The following is a 23,645-nucleotide window of genomic DNA, read 5'->3' as shown; positions in this document are numbered from 1 at the left end:
TGCCATGAGACCTAACAGTTTCTGGAACTGTTTCACAGTGACGGCTCGGCCTAGCTTCTGTTCTTTGGCGGCTGCCAGGATCGATGCTATGCGTGTTGGCGATAATTGCGCCCGCATAATTACCGAGTCCCATTTCACACCTAGAAAAGTGGTTCTCTGAGCCGGAGAAAGCACACTCTTCTTGGCGTTCAGCCTCAACCCCAGCTTCGACATATGGGCAAGAACAGCATCTCGATGCTGAACCGCCATCTGCTCTGTATTCGCTAGAATCAGCCAGTCGTCGATATAGTTCAGAATGCGGATGCCCTGTAGACGCAGCGGCGCCAGAGCTGCATCCACACACTTGGTGAACGTGCGGGGTGACAGTGCTAGACCGAAGGGAAGTACCCGATATTGGTATGCCTCTCCCCCGAAGGCAAACCTCAGGAACTTCCTGTGATGTGGAAGGATGGAGACATGAAAATACGCATCTTTGAGGTCTATGGTGACAAACCAATCCTCCGATTTGACCTGCGCTACAATCTGTCTGAGTGTAAGCATCTTGAATTTGAGCTTGGCCACCGAGCGATTCAATAGCCGCAGATCTAATATCGGGCGTAAGCCCCCATCCTTCTTCGGCACGATAAAGTAACGGCTGTAAAAGCCCGACTCCCTGCTGGGAGGGGGAACCCTCTCTATAGCCCCTTTTTGCAGGAGTGTCTCTACTTCCTGTGCCATTACCAGAGCCTGCTCCGGGCCCACCTCTGTAGGTAGGACACCGCAGAAAGGAGGTGGCCGACTTCTGAATTGAATGGCGTACCCCCTTTCTACTATCTGCAGGACCCAACGAGATATATTTGCTAGACGTTTCCACTCGTCTAGAAAATCTACTAAGGGAACCAGCCTCTCGAGGCTGGCCTCTGGTGTATTTTGAGCAACAAGCGCAGTGCTCTGAAGCGGCGGACCGGCAGGGAACAACTGACTTGACTGCTCGGGGACCCCCCGGAGGGGGTGCGGACCACCCTCGGGTGGCCCGCGGAGACCGACTGCGCCCCGGCATTGCGGCGGGGTTGGCAGCGCGGCCCCCCGAGGGTGCCGTAGGGAAACGGGTACCGTTAGCAGGGGTAAACACCGTTTCCCTACGGGGGGAACCACCCTCAGCGTCCTGACGCTTCTGGCGTCAGGAACGCTTCGACGAGGCCTTCTTGGCGATCAGGACTGTCCGCAGATCAGCCCTGCCCCTCGAAGGCCTCGTCTGAGAGCGCCGCCCCTCGTCCCCACGCTGAGGGGGAGCTCGGGCAGCGACGCTCTGCTTTTGTTGAGCCCTGTGTGAGGAGCTCGTACTCGGCCTGGGCTGCTTGGTGGTATCAGCAGCAGCCCCAGGGACCTGGACCCGGAGAGGGAGGAACTGCTTGAGCGCCGCAGCTTGCTTTTTCGACTCCTGGAACCTCTCGGTGACAGTGTGAACTGCGTCACCGAAGAGGCCTCCAGGAGAAAGCGGCGCATCAAGCAGAAAGGCTTCTCCCTCTCCTTGATGTCTGTGGGGTTTAACCATAAATGCCTCTCCGTAGCCACCAATGCTGCCATGGAGCGGCCAACACATCTGGCCGTCTCCTTGGTGGCCCGGAGAGCTAAATCAGCTGAAGATCTCAATTCAGTGATAATATCTCCCCCCACAGCATCACTACTGTCCAAATCCCTTAGCAGGTCAGCCTGGTATGCCTGCACGATAGCCATCGTGTGCAGGCATGCAGCCGCTTGACCCGCTGCCGAGTACGCTTTACCCACCAACGCCGACGTTGTTTTTAAAGGTCTGGTGGGTAAAGTCGGGGCCTTAAGGGACGACGCCGAGGAAGGCGAGAGATGGCTCGCAAGCGTCTCTTCGACCTTTGGCATCGCCCCATAACCATACTGTCTCAGCCCGCAAATGTTGCTGTAGACCGAAGTCTGCGGGCTGAAGACACGATATGATGCCGGTCTCTTCCACGATCTTGCCACCTCGGTGTGCAAATCGTGGAAGAACGGCAGGCCCCGTCGCTGAGGTTCTGAAGCGCGAGATGGCAGGAAGCGTTCGTCTAGCTTGCTATGACGTTTTCTTCCTGCCTCAGATCTTTCAGTGGGCCAGTCGATGTTTAATCTGGCCACTGCTCGCGTCAAAACCTCAACTAGCTCCTCACTAGCAGGGGACTGAAGTGGCTAGTCTTCAGTGTCGATACTTTCAACGTCCACCTCCTCAGAGCTGGACAGATGAAGTACCGGCGACTCTCTCGGGGGGGAAGAAACCGCCATTCGTGCTTCCATGCCCCGAGAAGAGCCGCTGGATGGAGCAGGTGAGGGCAGAGATAAGGCAGCGCCCGTCTCTAACCCCTCTGCAACATCCAATTGTGATCCCCACGACTGCAGCCTTCGCTCCGCCTCGGCGGCAGCGGGACCAGAGCCGCGGGGAACACGAGCCGAGGCACCCTCCTCGAAGAGTGCCCGGCGGGAGCGCAGCGTTCTTAATGGCAATCGCTCACAGTGCTCGCAAGCAGCCCCCTCGAGGGCTGCCTGGGCATGCTGCGCTCCCAAGCAGGCTACACAAAGAGAGTGTGTATCCCCGCTCGTGATGTAGCTTGGGCAGGGATGAACACACTTCTTGAAATTGCTGCTTTCACTCGCCATATTCTATCTATTTTCTTTTCTCTTTGTTTGTTAATAATGAAATATTTAACAAAAGGGTGGAAAAACTCTGATATAGACAGACAAAAACACCAAATAGACAGACAGGTTCACACAGATCGCTTGCTGAAGGCTCAGAAGCTAGTTCCTGTTTGTTTTCACGGACGTTTTATAGCTTCTGGTCGATGACGTCATCACGCCGACGATCGATCTTTTTTCCGATGGAATGGTTCTACAGGCGCTTCACGACGCATTAACGCAGAGGCGTTCTCACAGCGTTTCGACGCAGCTCGAGTTCCCCGAAAGGGAACTCTGTGCACTCTGAATATATCCAGAAGATCCTGCCAAAGTTTTTGAGTCTTCAAAACCGCTTCCAGTTTGTTTGGGGCTTTTTGAAAAAGTCTTTGTTTCTGAAAAATTCTTGGTGACTCAGAATGGCAGTGAAGTCCTGAACGGAAATATTTGCGTTGTGAAAACAGCTTTAATCTCACTAACTCATTCATATGTGCAGAACTGTGTGGGGTGTAAATCTCAATCAATGCAGTCTCAGGTTCATACCTAACGTATATTGACACTGGATTAAAGCCCTCTCCTTTTAAAGTGAAGACTGAAAAATATTTGTACGGGTGATGTGCAGACACAGCAACTCTCTGCTGGTAGCTTCTTAACAGTCTGAGAGTTAGGTCACCCTATATTTGAGGATTTATGTAACCGCCCTGACCTGGTATGTTTTAAATGAATTACATGTCACTGTTTTTAGTCACTTTGAGTCTTTTTAACCTGTGTATCTGGGTCAATAGTTCTTTTTTGTGTTTTAATCTAGTTTCCTGTTTACACTCAGTGCATTTGGGGTCTATATGACCCCAAAATGTAAAGAGTGATTGTAAAAAAAATATACATTTTTAATATTACATATAATATATATTTTTTTTTGTTCACTTCTCATCTATACAGTAATGCTGTGTTTTTGGATATTCAAAGTACTTTTGTACCTATTTACCACACAAATCCTCATTTATACCATTAGCTTGCGTGTGAAATATCAATTTTTTATGAAAAAAATACTTAAATCATGATCTAAATTAAAATGAATTTGTTTCTGGATATTGATATAGGTGTTAGCTGTACAATTCTGCCATCTGTTGGTCAAAGACAAACTTGAAGGAATTACAATTTAAGAAAGAAATTGTTTTGTCCATAGGGGGCAATAGAGATCCATTCATTTTACTGGATGTGGCCAACTGCTCATATCATAACTTTTGTTATACATTTTGTGAATTTATACATGTATAAACATTATACAAGACATAAAAAAATAAATATTCCTTCAAATAGTAGAATTTTGGTAGTTTTTGATAAGTTTTGAAATGTCTGTTTTAACAAAATACCACATAAATCGCCACATAAGAAACACCTAAAGTACAAGACTTAGAATCGGATTGTAGTTGAATATTATTTATTTTAATGAACCAAATGTGGAAAAAATTATTAACTTTAGAATTTTGAAGATATTAATTTAATAATATATATATAAAAAAACAGCAGCAATATCCATAAATGACCAGGAGTGAAGAATGAACATTGAATAACAATATAATTTTTTGATAATCAAATTCTGAACACTGACCATAAAAGCAATAACTAGCTACAAAAATTATTACATAATTCACATGGTAAAAAAGCAGTTCAGAATGTTGTGAATGAACATGTATCATGAACAAAAATCAGTCCATGCTCTGGCCCTCTTTTGTATGGGAATATATGTTATGGGAACAATTACTTTGCTTTCAAAACAAAGTTGCAGCTCTTAGATCTCAGAGTAAACTTTCTCAAAGTTGAACGGGTCAGTTTCCTTTCATCTCTCCCTTGCTCTCTCTGCGTGTATGTGTGTGTGTGTGTGTGTGTGTGTGTGTGTGTGTGTGTGTGTGTGTGTGTGTGTGTGTGTGTGTGTGTGTGTGTGTGTGTGTGTGTGTGTGTGTGTGTGCATGCATTAGGTCTCACTGATTCACTCAGGTACTCACATTTGTTGCTGATTTCATTTGACAAATTCCATAGATGCTCTCTCTCCCTCTCTTTGTCTCTCTCTCTCTCTCTCTCTCTCTCTCTCTCTCTCTCTCTCTCTCTCTCTCTCTCTCTCTCTCTCTCTCTCTCTCTCTCTCTCTCTCTCTCTCTCTCTGTGTGTGTGTGTGCGCGCGTGCCCATGTGCGCGTGCGCATAGGCGCACGTGCGTAATGCGCCAGTGCGCATGTGGGTGGTGCCTCAGTACGCATGTGCGTGTATGCGTGCACATGTGCGCGGGCGTGCGTGTGTGTGTGTGTGTGTGTGTGTGTGTGTGTGTGTGTGTGTGTGTGTGTGTGTGTGTGTGTGTGTGTGTGTGTGTGTGTGTGTGTGTGTGTGTGCATTAGGTCTCACCCCTTTTATCTTTGTTCTGCATTTGTGGCTGATTTTATTTGGCTATGGCAGTCATTCCTGTTAGTATGTATGTATATGTGTGTGTGTGTGTGTGTGTGTGTGTGTGTGTGTTTGAGTGAGCATGTCTTTTCTACATTGCATTTTTGCTCTAGTACCAGGCCTTCATTTCTGTGTAGAAATTTTCAGATTTTTTTCTGGAATTATTGATTTTATTTGTCAATTTCTAAAAAAAATGCTTTCAATTGGAGTCACTCCTGTGTGTTTGTTTATGTGTGTTTGTGTGCGTGAGCATGTGTGTGTGCAAGTGATCATGTTCGTTCCACTTTACATTTGTGCTCTAGTACCAGGGCTTCATTGTGGTATGGAAATTTTCAGATTTATTCTGGATTTATATATTTTTTTTGACAAATGAAAAATAAAAAACAATTTTTTTTCGATTTTCCCATTCATTTCAATGTGGGGTCATATTGACCCCAAAGCTCCTGAGTGTGACAAATTTTTTTACATGCCTTTAGAACAACCGAATCAAGCCCAGTTTTTTTGTGCATGTACAGATAGATAACTTAGGAAAAGTCACAAAGTTTTATTCCACTGAGATAAAGGGAACCATTTTTTTTAACTAAAGAAAAGTGCTTTGGGGTCATATAGACCCCAGAGCACAAACTAGGGTTAAATGATTAAAAACACTTTTAAAATGCAATTCATATAATATGACTTGAATAAAGTTTGTAAAACAATGTTTGCTACTTAGCCATTCACTCTCGATGAGCTCATATGGGCAATTTGGCATTAGTAGAACAGGACATCGGATTCAAAGGAACAACAGTTTTACATTTTGATTTGAGTATGAAGACAAAAATAAACAATAAATCCCACAACATCCACTAATATTGGCTCCTCTGGTAAATATGAGCAAAGGCGGCTGAAAACATTTTTCATAATGAGATTTAACGTCCCCGGTTACGTATGTAACCTTAGTTCCCTGAGAACAGGGAACGAGACGCTGCGTCAGCTGACGCTATGGGGAACACCTTCAGCGTGACAGGTGTCTGAAATCGCTATCAAATCACAATCCTACTGACCGTCGGCAGCTGGTGATGTCATCACCGTGCGACCAGGAAGTATAAAAGGGCACCGTGCCAACATGACAATATCCGCTTCGTCTGAAGGGACTGTGGGCAGGCACACCTTGAAGCATGGCCATGTGACGCAGCGTCTCGTTCCCTGTTCTCAGGGAACTAAGGTTACATACGTAACAGGGGACGTTCCCTTTCGAAAGGGAACTCGCGCTGCGTCAGCTGACGCTATGGGGAACGATATACCCACGCCGCCATGCTGAGGGGAGTGCACTCCCCTTACTGGCAGTGAGAACTGCCTGGACGAGTGTTCGCGGAAAGTCTGAACCACTCCCCCTCTAGCCACACAGGCTGCCAGTGACATCACTCCCTACGGTCATAGCCCAAGCTATATGCCTAAGAGAGAACCTAAACAAGTTTTAACTGAGGTTTCCTACTCTCGGCTTGCTCGAGGGCCTGGGACCTACTACTTCGAAGGAAGGAGTCCCTTAAGGGAATGTGGCTAGGGGACCCGAGGGCGCCACCAGCCGTCACTTTAATTCGGGAAAAACCTTCACCGAATGCCACCAGGGAGGCCTCACCTGGCATCACTTCTGTGGGACACCCCAGCTTGGCCAACCCTGTCTGTCAAAACAGAGCCTCCGGACGTCGCTCTTACTCATGAGCATCCAGACTGAGGGACTGCAAAGTGGCAATGCCCTCCTCAGACCGGAACTCGGAGACGGGAATCCTGGAGAGCAGTACTCAGCTTAGTGCTTCTTACCCTTGCCATCGAGGGGAGTCTCTTCTGCTCGATCCTAGGATCTACTGAGCACATTTATTACAGGGGTGCTCAGGAGGCCTAAAAAAGGCCTATGGACTGATCTACCCGGGAGGCCCCGAGGGGGGCCTGCCCGTCTGATCAGACTCAAGCGGCCGTAAGCTCGCAGACGACCCTCAATGAGGGGAGCTCTTAAGCCAGCTTGGTAGGTAACCCATGCTGTAGGCTAGCCAGTCCCTGTCCTGAAGGGACTGCGCAGCAGAAACGGAGTCTCGTTGTGCTAGGGCATGAGCCCGCCCTTGAGTTATACCGGCCCAGGGCGGGACCCACCGGCGGGCAGCCGCTAGCTGTCAGCCCAAAGCCAGTTATACGTTCCCGCTCCAGGGAACCGTTTCCCCTCCAGGGAGGCAATGAGGAGCCTCCACCCGGCACCGTTAGTGTTCGCTATTAGCTGTTATCTGTTAAGAGCCGCAGGAAGGTGGCTTTACTGGTTCCTCAGGAGGCTCATGAGGCTATAACGCCAAAAGCCACCCATGCTAATGGCTAGCTTGTCACCGAGACCTTTGGTCCGGGAATCCTTTCCCAAAAAGGTCCAAAAAGGCCTAACAGCATAATACACTGGCCTAGCGAGCGTCCCAGCTCGGGGCTCACCCTCAGGCGGCCTGCAGGCAGGTGGCTCTACTGGTTCCTCAGGGGGCTCATGAGGCTATAATGCCAGAAGCCACCCATGCTAATAGCTAGCTTGTCACCGAGACCTGGTCCGGGAATCCCTCCCCAAAAAGGCCCAAAAAGGCCTGACAGCATAATTCACTGGCCTACCGAGCGTCCCAGCTCGGGGGCTCACCCTCAGGCGGCCTAGAGCGGCCTACTTCCTGCCAGCCAACGTGCAAACTGTCGGGAGCTGTTGTGTTCCCGGGACTCGCCTCCAGGGAGGCCTGTTTGATGCCACGTACAGTCCGGTCCTTTTAGGGCGGCCTGGAGAGGCCTATTGCCGAATGGCAGCTCCCTATTAGATTGGTGACAGACGGTGCTTATCCGATGGCAAATCCCACCAGAAATCCCGCAGGGCCGGGAAACGACCATAGGACGGCCTGAAGCGGCCCGTCCCTGATAGCAGACTATGCTAGCCGCCTGGCTAGCACCCACGCACACTGTTGCAAGACCTGGGAACCGGGGCTCACCCTACAGGAGGCCTAAAGCGGCCTAGATCCTGTCAACCAATGGTCGGAACCCTAGGTCACCCCCTCAGGGGACGCCATGTGAGGCGTGCTGAAACTCAGCGAGCCCTTAAAGTCGGGCTGACAGTGGCTGTCTGCTGGCTGATGAGGACTGGGTATCCAGTCACTACCTGGGGACTCACCCGCAGGGAGGCCTACTGAGGCCTACCACCTGACCCAGAGTTAACTGCCCGGACTGCCTCGGCTGGCGTCTCCCGCCAGCCAGCCTTCTATAGTCGGTCCGCCCCAGCGGCCCATAGCAGCCTTCTGCGACGGCGCAATCTCTCAGGCAGCGCCTACCAGCGTGGACCTAAAACACAATGCCCACAGCAGTGCACTCAGCATAAAACGCCTTGAACCCTCTAAAGCGAGGGGAGTACAACTTACGCCACCTGCCTCCAGGGCGGCCGTCTGGTCGTCCAGCGGTCCGCCGTCCGCGCAAGGGCGTCAGCCGTGACAGTGTTTCGACTCCAGGGGAGCATCCTACCAACCGATGCTTTCAGATGGTTGCGAAGTACAGCTCGACCCGAGCCTAAAAGGTGAAGCAGAAGACACAGAGCAGAAAGTGAAAGATATTGAACACACACAACCGGCCATTTCCTGAACCAAGCCGGGGGGCCGCCCAGAAGTGGCGGCCGCACTAGCTCTGGGGGGCGGGGCTAGCAAAACCAGTCTGACTGCGCACCGCGAAGAGACGCCTACCCCGTCCCCACGACCACTGGCTGAGTCGCGATTCATTCTGCTATACACCTTTTTGCATTAATAACAACCCCCAAATGCAGAAGGGGGGTGGGCATTGGCCGGACGACCCTACTACGGGGAGGCCGGGTAGGGATACAAAGCTCCTGCGGGGATACCGACAGGAGCCCGGGGCAACTGCCAGGGCGATATGCCACCGCGAGACGCCACCGTCATCCCATCAACAGCCTAGGCCAACTTGATGCACTAGCATCGGTCTGATAATCCCACAACAACGGCCCTAAAAAGGACTGGGACAGACCTTACTGTAGTTCATGCGCTAGCCTAACCTCACAAATTCATCTAGATATTTCACTAGCAGAGGTGCCAACGCTACCCAGAGGTGGCTACAGCTAAAAACGTTCGCCAGGAGAACATATGTCAGTTTATATCGCCGCTACATGCCCGCGGCATGTGCGGTGGCCTCAACTGCTCATATTACACATATCCAGAAGAGAAAACAGCCTTATAAACTACTGTTGCTACACTAGCAAACATACAGCCTACATAAACACACTGTGTTTATACAAACATCGTTCTAGCCACTTTTACCGGGGAACTACAGGCCCACCCAACTGTTACACTTTTCTTCATCTTTTGTAGACAAAATATCCCTCAGGGAAGCATAGAGTCCAAACATACGGCATTGAAAAGAAGAATGTTTGCCCTAAAAGGGGACTCACCCGCTGTCTTCAGTGCCTCATCGCTTCATGTAACATGCATGCTTCGGCGCACTAACCTGAGGGCGGGGCGCTTTATTCTCACATGTAAGGCCGAGGAGTCGGCCGCGAAATCCCGCTTTTCCCAGAGACGATGCACTGTGTGCGGGCAGAGCACACACCGGCCTGGCAGGCCTTCGTCAGAGTCTCACCTCCGCTCATCATCAGCCCGCGCGGCCTGGTGTAAAGCGCGCCCGGGGAGAAAACAGAAAAACAACAGAAAAACAAAGGAGGGGACACAACATCACTTCCGCGCCCTCGGGGGCGGAGACTCACCACCTCGCTTCCTGCGCTGGAAGCGGTTCTTCTCCCCGATGTCCCTCCTCCTGTTGCGGGTGTCCCGCCTCTTCCACGTCCTACTCCTCCACGGAGGGGGCGCACGAGAGGCCACGCTACTGCGTTGGCCCATTTTCTTTTTTTTTTTTTCTTTTTTTTTTTGATGGGCCAGGGACACCCTCCTGCCTGGGCGCCACCCCAGACCTCAGCGGAATACACGTTCTATACGCCGCTGAGCGCGCCCTCGCCTCTCTGAACCTTCCCACCACCGCCTCGACGGACGTGCCGAAAAGCTCAGAGGGCGAGACCGGGGCATCGAGGAGAAAAGCCCTTTTCTTTCACCCCGATGTCCACCAAGTTTTAGCCACCGATGCCTCTCCGTGGCGACCATAGCCGCCATCGACCGCCCGATGGCGACTGCTATGTGTTTGGCCGCCCGGAGAGAGAGATCCGTGGTGCGCCAATCAGCCATCGCATCAGGGGGTAAGCCCTCCCCCTGATCGAGGTCCCTCAGCAGGCCAGCTTGATAAGCCTGCAACACAGCCATTGTGTGCAAGGCCGCCGCCGCCTGACCCGCCGATGTGTATGCCCTACCATTAAGACGTGAAGTCGTCTTTAATGGTTTCGATGGCAGGGCTGGAGCTCTTAGTGTCGATGGCCGCCCGGACGCGAGACAGTTCGCGAACGTATCGTTGATGGGCGGCATCGACACATACCCTGCCTCGGCCAATCCCCCGACATCAGCAAAATTAAAGCGCTGATGTCGATGGACTCGCGCCGAGTAGGGTTTCTTCCATGCCCCCACGACCTGCTCGTGAAGGTCGGGGAGGAATGGAAGGCTCCCGGGAGCTGGGCGGCTATGGCCATCACATCCAGCAGCTCCCCATACACAGGGCAGGATGGCTGGGAGGATTTGGCCTCAGCCTCATTTTCCTCCTCATCCACAGCCATCCTCTGATCGACTGGAAAAGCACGGGCTGACGAAGAGGAGGAGTCTCCATCCGACTCCTCCTCCGTCCGCCTGCTCTCGCGACCTGGCTGATCGTCCGCGAGCACTGTGTTCTCCAGACGATGAGCCAGATCCATCTGGGAGCCCCAGGACAAACGGCGCCGCTCAGCCTCGGCATGAGCGGGACCGCTCCCAGATGCTGGCTCTTCTTCCCTCGAGAAGAAGACCAAGCGAGAGCGGAGCGTCCTCAGTCGGAAAACGCTCGCAGTTTGCGCAGGAAGCCCCCTCGAGAACCTCCCGCGCGTGCTCTTCCCCCAGGCAGAGCACACAAAGGGTGTGCGTGTCCCCAGGCGTGAGAAACCTGGGACACGGATCAGCGCACTTCCTGTACGCTCCCTTAGATTTACGTGTGCACTTCATTTCACTTTAGAAAGACTTTCTAGCGAACCAGACAAAACAGTCCCTGAAGACGAAAGGATATTGTCATGTTGGCACGGTGCCCTTTTATACTTCCTGGTCGCACGGTGATGACATCACCAGCTGCCGACGGTCAGTAGGATTGTGATTTGATAGCGATTTCAGACACCTGTCACGCTGAAGGCGTTCCCCATAGCGTCAGCTGACGCAGCGCGAGTTCCCTTTCGAAAGGGAACCTCCACTTTCAATTGTTCTACTTCGATGAAAGGTTCGAATTTTGTGATCATTAAAGATCAAAAGGATAAACAATGCAGTTTTATTTTTACAGCCATATTTACCAGGGGTGCCAATATTAGTGAAGTTACCTTAATAATTTCATGTTGGTCAAGTTGATCTATCCATCCGAAGATCATAATCAAGAAAAAATGTGTCATTAAAAGGCAATGGAAAAGCAAATTCTTTAAAGAATCTGAGTAACCAAAATAGAGTTATTTGAACAAAAAGAATTAAGTTTATATAAAAGTATTGTCTGCACAGCCAACCATGTGACAGTACTATATTGATCAAGCTGAATAACATCAGTCAGTGCATTACGAACTAACGCGATTGTAACGGGGCTCTTTGATGGAAGGAAGGAGGCGGGAACCGGCGAACGCTCAACAACTTTTTAATTTCAAAATAAATAAACAAAACGAAAGTACGACTGCCCGCACATACACACATAATAAAACGCGAGCAGCCCCTCACGGACGACTGCCCGCACACACACACACATAATAAAACGTGAGCAGCCCCTCACGGACGACTGCCCGCACACACACACACATAATAAAACGCAAGCAGCCCCTCACAGACGACTTCCCGCACATTCACACATAATAAAACGCGAGCAGCCCCACAAGGATGACTTCCCGCACATACACACACATAATAAAACGCGAGCAGCCCCTCACGGACGACTGCTCGCACATACACACATAATAAAACGCGAGCAGCCCCTCACGGACGACTGCCCACACATACACACATAATAAAACGCGAGCAGCCCCTCACGGACGACTGCCCGCACACACACACACATGATAAAACGCGAGCAGCCCCTCACAGACGACTGCCCGCACATACACACACATAATAAAACGCGAGCAGCCCCTCACGGACGACTGCCCGCACACACACACACATAATAAAACGCGAGCAGCCCCTCACGGACGACTGCCCGCACACACACAACAAAATGTAAACGAAACATAACATAAATCCAGGCCTGGTCCTCTCTCGTCTTTCGCTGCCTTCGCTCCTCCTTTTATGCTCCCGTCACTCAGCCGCGAGACGAGACCGGTGTGTCGGGCAGCTGGCGCTCATTACCACTCGTCACCGGCCCGCTCTCGCGATCCCTCGCCCCACTGCTTACCACAGAGATCTAACACAGAACAGCAGTATATTTGCATTTCAACATAAATCCCAATGAATGAATGTTGTGAAAATGTACTGAGCCCTAATGAATGTTTCTTACTGATGTTTGTTCTTATTTGTCATTTATTGGCCTGTCTGTCTCGTAGGCGGTACTTCGGAGAGAAGATCGGGCTGTATTTTGCCTGGTTGGGCTGGTACACAGGCATGCTGATCCCTGCTGCTCTAGTCGGCCTCTTTGTCTTCCTCTATGGGCTTTTCACCATGGACTCCAGCCAAGTAAGGTTAGTCCCTGCTGGTTTTTGCATTTATTTCAGAATGACCCCCAGTATTCCTGAACCAGGTGCCATCAGACTATTTGTAATTAATATTGCATCGCCTGCAATGATGCCATTTTCACCCACCAGAATGTAATGTTTCCCTGTAGTTTCTTCTCAATAAAGCACAGATTCATGAGTGTGTGTGTTTTTCTGTTTTGTTTCAGTAAAGAGATCTGTGAGGCCAACACCACCATCATGTGCCCTATGTGTGAAGGCAACTGTAGCTCTTGGACGCTAAGTGACAGCTGTGTCTATGCAAAGGTACGGACATCCACCTTCTCCTGACATAAACCACAGTTATTTTCTTACATTGGATATGGTTGCATATATATTGGTATCAAACTTTAGTTGACATATCAATGCACTATTAAATCAGAATGGATATCTGTCAGTTATTGCAGAACTTATGACCAAGCAATTATGCTTAAGTACACTACACAGAAAGTCTGTAAAAATAGGGCCCAATGTGATGTTAATATGAAGGAAATTTTCGGTATTGATTATTGTCACACTTTATATTAGGAGTCTTTAACCCCCCTACACCCCCAAAAAAGTACAACATTTATTGTTTTAAAGCTTATAAACTCAGTTTTTTAATAAATATAACTATAAACTCTTAATGAGTACTGAGTTGTCACTCTAAACTCCCTCTAGGCATCATCTAGCTACGAAGAAATACATTTTTCTTTTATTATTTTTTTAACTACTGCCTTAAAGGATTATTTCACCCAAAAATGAAAATTCTGTATTTAATTTCTCACCCTCATGTCATTGGACACCCAAAAAACAAGCAATCCTATGAGTATATAATTGGTTGTTAGGCAACGTGGGGGAGAGGACGCTGGCGTTGTCTGTTCGCCGCTTCTCCACCCACAAATCATGTTACTGTACTATTAGATTTAGATTTTATTTTATTTTATTATGTTTGTGACTAGTCTAACAGTCAGAGCTACAATTGGGACTGTTGCTGATTGCTGGCAGCCACTGAGAGGACGTTGTTCACCGTTCGCCGTTTTCCACCGCTTCTCTGATGTTTATGTTTGAATTGCTGCGGTTGGTTCTGGTTTGAAGGACATTTGATGTTCCTCGCTGCGACTGCTCACTGGTGGTCTCCCTCGGGCTTGAGCTGCATGGTGGCTGAAGTTTGCACCGGGCTAGCGTCATCCGGGCCAGCGTCATCGGCGTCCGGCATGATGTTGGGATGTTCTGCTTCTCGGCTGCGCCGCTGTTCCGTCTTGCATTGCGGCCGTGGAGCGGCTTGGACTTCTGCGCCGACCCTGGTGTGTCCACAGAAGTGCCCGGAGAGCTTTGTCTGCCTCCTGCATGGTGCTGCGGCGATCCCCACCGTCTGAATCGTCATGAAGACCCATCATCTGGTCTTCAGCTCTCATGCCTCGACGACATCATCAGGACACTGCCGCTGGGAGAAATTTAAAACATGGAGTGGACCACAGTGTGTTGCGGAGCTAACAGAGACTTCCACCATCAGCTCTGTTTCTGTTCACCATCAGCTCTGCTTCTGTTCACCATCAGCTCTGCTTCTGTTCACCATCAGCTCTGCTTCTGTTCATCATCAGCTCTGTTTCTGTTCACCATCAGCTCTGCTTCTGTTCACCATCAGCTCTGCTTCTGTTCACCATCAGCTCTGTTTCTGTTCACCATCAGCTCTGTTTCTGTTCTGTTTTTTGTGTTGGTTGATTGTTTGTAGTATTCTATATTTTTACATGTTATTCATTTTTTGTTATTTTTTCCCCCTTTGTTGCACTTTGAGATTCTTCGGAATGAAAAGTGCATTATAAATAAAATCTATTATTATTATTATTATTATTATTATTATTATTATATCTAGAGAGAGTAACTGGATGCGAATATGAGTATGCAGTTTTAGTGTGCACACACCGGGAGGAATAAGTTGCTGCCTGCAGTTCACATAATGGCCACCGGTGTCGCTATAAACAAGGGTTTCTGATTTCTACATATGGCTCCTTTAAAGGGTTAGTTCACCAAAAAAATGAAAATTCTGTAATTAATTCCTTACCCTCATGTCGTTTGACACCCGTAAGACCTCCATTCATCTTCTGAACACAAATTAAGATATTAGTGTTGAAATCCGATTCAGAAGGCTCAGAAAGGCCTTCAGAAAGGCCTTCATTGACACCAATGTCATTTCCTCTCTCAAGACCCATAAAGGCACTAAAGACGTCGTTACAAAACCCATCTCACGACAGTGACAATAATTTTATGAAGCGACGAGAATAGTTTTTGTGCGCAAAAAAAACTAAATAATGAATTATGATGGGCCGATTTCAAAACAAAGATTTGAACCGAAAAAAAATAGTTTGTTTGTTGTTGTTGTTGTTTAAAAGCAGAGGCTCTGTTCTTTCTTTTGGTATATTACATGTTCAGATATTCATACAAAAAAATATTCTGGGGGCCATTACATTTTTGTGAAAATTATATAAAAATGCTGCCAGTGGCTGCCAACTTAAATAAAAAAACTTAAATAGCTGGGAAAAAAACACTAGCTGGAACTTTTCTTCAGTAGATGACATGTATGTCATCTTGGCATCCGTCCTTGTAATACGTTCATTATGCTGTAATGTGGGAATATAAAAAGTCAGGAAAAACAAGACAAACAACATGAAAGTCAAGAGATCTTGGCAGTGTGGTGATTTTTATGTATACTGTATATTTCAAGTAAACATCTTTACGCGAATACCGAATGTTTTGCAGAAAAGATGTTTCCCTCTACGCTTTCAGTGTACAGACGTAGTTTTTATAACATTTTCTAACAGTTACAACTTTGTTTTCAGATTGTCTGTTTCCAAACATTTTTTTTTTTTTTACTTCATAAGGAAAGCCTGTTTTGTCTAATGTCAAAGTTAAATCATATGTTTTGAATCAATGTTTGGTCCTGGATTTTCAACATCCAAATCAAACACAGATTCTTTGAGCTGTGCAGCCAGTATTAAGGACTGAAAGTTGATTTTGTGACATGGAAACATGGTAGTGATTTGGCCTGGGAGAGGCTAATATTTGAATAAAATACACATAAAATGGGTTTATTGCTTGAAAATGGCTCTTTCATAGCTCAGGAGAGAGTGTTAAAATAATGTTGACATGGTTCTTTCTTGGCAAACCCACTGCTGTCATGAGGCTTTGGGATTTGGGCCAGATTTGGGCCAGCGGTAACAATTGAATGCAAATCAGCTACTGTCCATACACCTTTCAGCAAGTCTTTACCGTTGGTCCATCCCACACCAGGGAAACAATTTTGTCACATGTTGGCAAAATCTAACAACATTTTTACAATCCGCCATTGATTTTTCAGCTTGGAGAGAATTTAATACCTGCAACTCCTCTGCTTTTAAACATAGCTGTTACGGCTCTTTAAACTGGCTTCATTTAGCAGGTGCTGTTGTAAAATCCCCATTCAAGTTCTGCCATTCCCCCCATATCCAAAAGGATTAAATGTCAATGTACTCTTTCCACACAGGTTAAATAAACAATTATATGAGTCGTACATAAAACCTCCTGCCAAGCCCACAGATGCTTCTCACGACTCACAGCTCAAATCTGCTCTGCCAAAATATCCACCTCCACAACAAACAAAGCTCCCAATGGGGAGTCAGAGCAACAGATCAGTCTTGTTTCTACTCCAGGGTGATATCGATGGAAAGTTATCCTGCTACTGGAGTTTTTGATAACCACCAGCTCTTCCTTTGGTCTCAATTCCCTCTCTTTAATGAAGTTCATAACTCTTCTGGTTACGACTGTAGCCTTTGTTCCCTGAGAACAGGGAACGAGACGCTGCGTCAGCTGGCGCTACGGGGAACACCTCCAGCAGAACAGGTGTCTGAACTACTATCGAATCACGGCAATCCTATTGACCGGCGACAGCCTATGATGTCATTAAGGTGTGACCAGGAAGTATATATGGGTGCCTTGCAGACATGACACCAGCTTCTTTGTCTAAAGGGACTGTTCGCAGGCAGGCCCGAGGCATGGCAACGCAACACAGCGTCTCGTTCCCTGTTCTCAGGGAACTTAGGTTACAGTCATAACCAGAGATGTTCCCTTTTGAAAAGGAACTCGTGCTGCGTCAACTGACGCTACGGGGAAAGATATACCCACGGCGCCATGCCGAGAGGAGTGCGTGCCCACTGGCAGTGACAACTGTCAGGACAAGCAAATTCAACTTAAATGCCTGAACCACTCCCCTTCTGGCCACACTAGGCTGTCAGTAACAGTATTCCTTATGGTCAAAGCCCAAGCTATAGCCTTGGGGGGCACCTTTGCTGCTGCATGAAGTCCTACCTACCCCGGCCGTTTAAAGGCCTGAAACCATCCCATTCAACAGAAGGGGTTCTTTTAAGGGAACGTGGCTAGGGGACCCGAGGGCGCCCCAGCCAGTCACTATTCGGGAAAAAATTCATAGAATGCCACCAGGGCGGCCCAACCTCGTGCCACTAATGCAGGACACTTTGGTTTAGACTGCCCTGTCTGTTGAAAAACAAAGCCTCTAGAAACTCACCTCTGGAGAGGCATCCGGTAGAAGGACTGCAAAAACTGGTAGTGTCCGCCTAAGGCCGGACCTCAGAGATGGGCTATCCTGGAGAGCAGTGCTCAGCATAGTGCTTTCCGACCCTTGTTAGCGAGGGGAGTCAGCTGCTCGAACCTAGGATCTACCGAACACATACATTACAGGTGTGCTCAGGAGGCCGAAAAGGCCTACGGACTGATCTCACTGGGAGGCCCCAAGAGGCCCAGAACCGACTAATCAGGCCCAGGCAGCTGTAAACTGATGACCCTCATATGAGGGGAGCTCTTGAGCCTGCCTGGTAGGTAACTATGCTGTAGGAAACCTATGCAGGTTCCCATCCTGTAGGGACCACATAGCACCAGCGTCATCTCATCGTGTTAGGGTATGCAACCGCCATCAAGGGCTGCCGGCTAGGACCAGAACCTGATGGCAGGAAACCAACAGCTGTCAGTGTGAGCCAGTTATGTGTTCCCGTCCAGGGAACTCGTTCCCCCAGGGAGGCCCGAAGGAGAATCTACTTGGCACAGTTGAGGCTAGCTGTTTAAGGCAGCAGGGAAATGGCTTAACTGGTCCCCTCAGGGACACCAGAAGCCACCCATGCTAGCTGCATGAGTGTCCAAACAGTGGAGTTTGCCCTCGGGGAGGCCTGGCGAGGCAGCAAAACCTGCTAGCGGCTAGCTTGTCACTGAGACCCGATCCGGGAATTCCTTCTCAGGGATGCCCAGAGGGGCCTACTACCTGGCAGCACATTATACCGGCTAACCAAACGTCCAAGCTTGGGGGCTCACCCTCAGGCTACCTGCTAGCTGGACATGCAAACCGTCAGAAGTGACTAAGGTCCCAAAGCTCGCCTCCAGAGAGGCCAGTTTAAGGTCTCCCACACAGTAGCGAGTAGCGTCACACAGTGCTGCACCCCAGCAGGCCCTCAGGGAGGCCTGGTGAGGCCTACAATCTGTCATCCAGTGCTGAGGCCCCGGAGCACCCACTCAGGGGAAGCTAGATGAGGCCTGCTGCACCACAGCAGGCCCTCAGGGAGGCCTAATGAGGCCTACTACCTGCCATCCAATGCCTGAAGCTCGGGAATTCCCCCTTCAAGGGAAGCCCGGCTAGGCCTACTGCACCTCAGCAGACCCCCAGGGAGGCTTAACGAGGCCTACTAACTGGGCTTGCAGCCATGTCAACGACGAATGGTACAAAGCTCGGTGACAAGTTGGATGAATGCTGGCCACTCTGAGTCAGGCTGACAGTGGCTATCTGCTTGGCTAACGAAGAACTGTACATCCAATTACCACATGGGGACTCATCCCCAGGGAGGCCATGAGCGGCCTACTTGTCGACGAGGTTCTGCTGAAGCCGACATCGTTGGGGAGAATCTTCGCAGGTGCACATTGGTCCTGATGTTGCGACTCTCCCACAAGGAGGCCTGCTGAGGCCTCCTGCTCAGACTCCACTGCCCAGACTGTCCAATCTGCTCAAAGCCAGCTGGCTACACACGCCCCTACTGGGGCTGGCTCCATCCCAGTGGCTCTCAGGGTCCTCCATGCGATGGCGCAGTCTCACCAGCAGTGCCTACGAACATTGACCTAAACACATTGCCAATAGCAGTGTACTCAGCAGAAAAATGCCTTAAACGTTCTAAAGCAAGGGAGTACAACTTATGTCACCTGCTTCGGGGCGACCGCTCTTCATTCATGCAGCGGCCTGCCATTCACGCTAGGGCGTCAGCCATGGCAATGCTTCGGCTTCCAGGGGAGCATCCAACCAAACCATCACGAAGCAAGAGGTTGCGAAGTGCAGCTCAACCTGACTAAATGCTAAGTAAATAATAGTGACTAAATGCTAAGTCACTATTATTCAGCTTAACACCAACCTGCAATACTAAGAACCCCGGATGCAGAGAAAGGGGGTGGGTCTTGGCCGGACGACTCTAACATAAGAGGAGGCTGACTAGGGATACGAAACAGCACAAACCCTGCCAAACAAACACCCTAGTCCAACAGATGCGGCACCCTGGAGGGGGCCAGTCTGCACACAAGTATCACCTGAGGCTCGAGAAGGCGATAAACCTCAGAAATACCCTGTCCAAGCCCTGTGAGGCTGGACATAGATCTGTAGTTTATGCGTTAGCCGTACTCACCCTCCCGACTATAAGCTTCCACGAGGGGCAACGCTAACCGCTTTACCCTGGGGTGGCTAAGAGCTTCCGTGTAAAACTAGGAAAAATACACTCACCTAATACAATGCTACATTCCCGCGGGAATGAACGGTAGTCTCAACTGCTGGCTTCATTACACAGAGAGGAGGCATTCACAGAGATGTTTCACACAGCGGTATTCTCTACTAGCGAAGCTAGCTCTAAACAGACCACATAATGGCATCTCAGAAAGTCGTTTTAGCCACCGAACAGGAAAACTACGGGGCCCTATGGTGACCTCCACGATCCCGTGATCCCCAAACCCTCGACGGGGAGCATGAAGTCTCACACAACATCAAGAATTAATGTTTCCCTCACAAGGGGGACTTACCAGTTCTCACAGACCAGCCAGGTGAGGCCTAGAGTATCATGCATCACGGATGTAAGAAGCGCCTTGGGAGATGATGAAGAAGAGGAGTAAAGTAGTTGTAATTCTTAACTCACCCTCAAGGAAAGGACATTTAATCCACGCCATCCGCAGTGAGATACACCATTCCTCTTCTCTGGGAGTCCGCCTCTTTGCGCCTCGCACTTGACCACGGGGCGCACGAGAGGCAATCTTGGCCCTCTGGCCACCGCCACTGATCTTATGACCCTGATGCTTCCCACCTGCCTGGGACTCAGATTTCAGTGGTGTGCGGGTCCTCAGACACCTCCACCCGCGCTTTCGCAATACTGGCCCTCAGGCCCTGCTATCGCTGATATGGCGCATGTCTGCCGTGTATGCCCAGACATCTAAATGAAACATTGTTGAGACAGCTCAGATGGCAGGGTTGGAGCTCTCAGTGTCCCCGCCTACCTGGAATCGGAAATACTTTTTAACGACAATCCGTGGCGAGAACACATACCCACATCCACTCGTTCTCCCAACATCAGCATTTACCACACGCTGATGTCAGTGAATACACTGAATATGGGTTCTTCCATGCCTTCCCGATCTCATTAAGGAGATCAGGAAAGAATGGAAAGCTCAACTGAGCCAATGGTTTTATGGCCGGGGAGAAATCAATCGTTCAGTCTAAACAAGCGATCTTTCTTCTAACGCTCCCACATGACAGCCGCAGCCTGCATGCAACCCGTTTATAACATTCATCGGCTCTGCATACACGGTCAGGATGGCTGAGAAACTAATTTTCCTTCTCACCAGCCATCCCTAAGAGCACTTGTGATTAATCTCATCAGTCGCTAGATCGCCGGAAGGAACAGCCCTCTCGTGGCGATCGACAACCCTATCCGAGGAACCGTGACGCGCATCTGCACTCAGCCTTGGCGTGAATGGGACCACATCACTAGTCTCAGATACAAAACGCTCTTCCCTCAGGAAGAGTGCTAGACGAGAGCGGAGCGATCTCGGATTGAAAAACTGCTCACATTGCACACAATCAAACAGACAATTCAGCATTCAGACAAAACCTGAAGTCCCTGAAGACAAAGAAGCTGGTGTCATATTTGCAAGGCGCCCTTATATACTTCCTGGTTGCACCTTGATGACATCATAGGCTGTCGCCGGTCAATGGGATTGCTGTGATTTAACAGTAGTTTAGAGGCCCTGTCCCAAATGGCACCCTAAACCCTCACTGTCTTCCTCTGAGTCCGCACTTTCACGTCGTAATGCCGCTTTGACTGCCGGGTAGAAGTCCTCTGCGTAGCTCGCAAACTTGCGGGCTCAGCTGAAGTGCGCATCAAGGGCGCATAGCAGCCGCTCACCAGCACCCTTCTTTAAGCTTAAATGACGAATGGGACACCCTATGGTCTTGTGGACTTAACGGACACGCGCACGCAGCGGCCATTGTAAGTCCACAAGACCGAAAGTGCACATGAAGTGTGCCATTTGGGACAGGGCCAGACACCTGTCACACTGGAGGCGTTCCCCGTTGCGTCAGCTGACGCAGCGCAAGTTCTCTTTCGAAAGGGAACATAAGTTTGTAAAGAACTGACTGTATTAGCCTAATGCTGCCAATCATGTTTCAAGGTATAACAGAAGTATCCAGACCTGTTCCTGCAAGGACATTGTCATGCAGAGTTTGGCTCCAACTTGAACATGACATTTCTTTAGAATCCCTTCTCTCACCATCTCCACCTTTAGGCCCCCATTTATAACAGTACTTAGAACTCCATTGCAAATTCCAAATTAACTCTTAAAAAAAAAAAAAAAAAAAGTTGCCAGCAACCACCAGGGTTTTTGACATCTGAGCATGCAATATATCAAAAGAAAGAGCTGACCATCTTCTTTTAAAAAAAGTTTTATTCCAGCTTCTTGCATTCCTTTTTTATCAACACTTGAATTTGGGTAAGTTTCATAAAATTAAATTAAAAAAGCTGAGAAAATCAAGTTTTTGTGAAAGACCGATCAGATTCAGAGTGATGATCCAACAACACCCCTAAAGCTTCAGCTCGTCCTGGGTCCACACTTCATTCAGTAACGTTAGATAGTTTTGATTTATATTATGTTTAATGTTGATGATCAAGTTATTTTTCATATGCATATGATTACATGCGATCGCTTGTTTTTTGAAGCCGTTTGTATGACAATCACTCCACCGGCCGTGCTCAGCTCCACAACACTCGGTCCTGCTCTGCTTCACACTACAGTAACGTTAATAACCACATCCATGAACGTGATTTCTGGCCGAGTCCTATTTTCCACCGGCTGTGAAGTGAAGACCACAGTGTCAAACAGGATAATATTGCGACAAAATTAGATTTGGCTGTACAGTCGTACTGGAGAAAACTGTGATGTTATCAGCTTATTTTAATTTATCATATAGCGACAATGTTGGCATATCAGTATTATAGTTTATAGAATTAAATAAAACCTAATTCATAAATTTTATTTGTATAATAAGTTGAATAACTTTAATCATAATTTTAGTGTCCCCAACTGAGCAAGCCAAGCCAAAGGCGACAGTGGCAAGGAACCAAAACTCCATCAGGGCATGATGGAGAAAAATAAACCTTGGGAGAAACCAGACTCAGTCGGGGTGCCAGTTCTCCTCTGGCCTATTAACACACCGTATATGATTATTATTCTGGCAACCTTACAGGTCAGAAATCATATTAGATTGGAATATTCAAAATTTCAGGGTATCACGGAAGAGACGGATTTATTTAGGATGGGAAGTCGATTACACAAGAGTATGAATACATGAAAGATCGGAATTATTGCGCCGGAAACGGGTTATGAGCATGACGTGCCGGTGAGGCAAATTCGGAGGAGACACCATTTGACACGGCTCAGCAGACACTCCAGGATGCGTTGGTCATGTTCAGGCAGGTCCACCATCCGATCCGGACAGGGCCCAGATTCGGGATAAACCTCGGGATAAACAGAGAGACTAACATTAGTGTAGATGCCACTCTTTTTATGATGTAACGAGTACATCAGGTGTTATGGGATGTGTTCCCGGTTCCGGCTGACCTAGTTAATGCAGCCTAACAATCAGTCAATTGATTTGAATAATGAAAGTTAAAAATGTTCTGTTTGTATGCCATAGTAAAGAGATGTGTTTTTAGTCTAGATTTAAACTGACAGAGTGTGTCTGCTTCCCGAACAATGCTAGGAAGACTATTCCAGAGTTTAGGAGCTAAATAGCAAAATGATTGACCGCCTGCAGTTGATTTGGATATTCTAGGTATTATCCACTGGCCAGAGTTTTGAGACCGCAATAGACGTGATGGAGTATAATGTGTTAAAAGCTCGCTTAAGTACTGGGGAGCTAAACAATTTAGTGCTTTGTAAGTAATAAGCAAGATTTTAAAATGTATGCAATGTTTAATAGGAAGCCAGTGCAGTGTTGACAGAACTGGACTAATATGATCATACTTCCTGGTTCTAGTAAGAACTCGAGCTGCTGCGTTTTGGACCAGCTGGAGTTTGTTTATTAAGCGAGCAGGGCAACCACCCAGTAGAGCATTACAATAATCTAACCTTGAGCTCATGAACGCATGTACTAACTGTTCAGCATTTTGCATTG

The 23,645-nt window shown here is 48.6% G+C and overlaps 1 protein-coding gene across 3 annotated transcripts in view; it reads left to right on the top strand.

Annotated features, from left to right (window-relative positions):
* The window catches only part of ano3 (anoctamin 3), a 167,725-nt gene that overhangs the window by 92,038 nt on the left and 52,042 nt on the right, over positions 1–23,645 (top strand). For all 3 annotated transcript variants that reach the window (XM_067437075.1, XM_067437077.1, XM_067437076.1), the window contains exons 11-12: positions 12,764–12,898; positions 13,099–13,195. In XM_067437075.1, the coding sequence (XP_067293176.1) occupies positions 12,764–12,898; positions 13,099–13,195 (232 nt within the window). The remainder of the gene's footprint in view (positions 1–12,763; positions 12,899–13,098; positions 13,196–23,645) is intronic.

This window comes from Pseudorasbora parva, chromosome 25 (assembly GCF_024679245.1).
Source record: "Pseudorasbora parva isolate DD20220531a chromosome 25, ASM2467924v1, whole genome shotgun sequence".
NCBI lineage: Eukaryota > Metazoa > Chordata > Actinopteri > Cypriniformes > Gobionidae > Pseudorasbora > Pseudorasbora parva.
The sequence above is the reverse complement of the archived record's forward strand: the minus strand, read 5'-3'. Positions and strand labels throughout refer to the sequence as shown.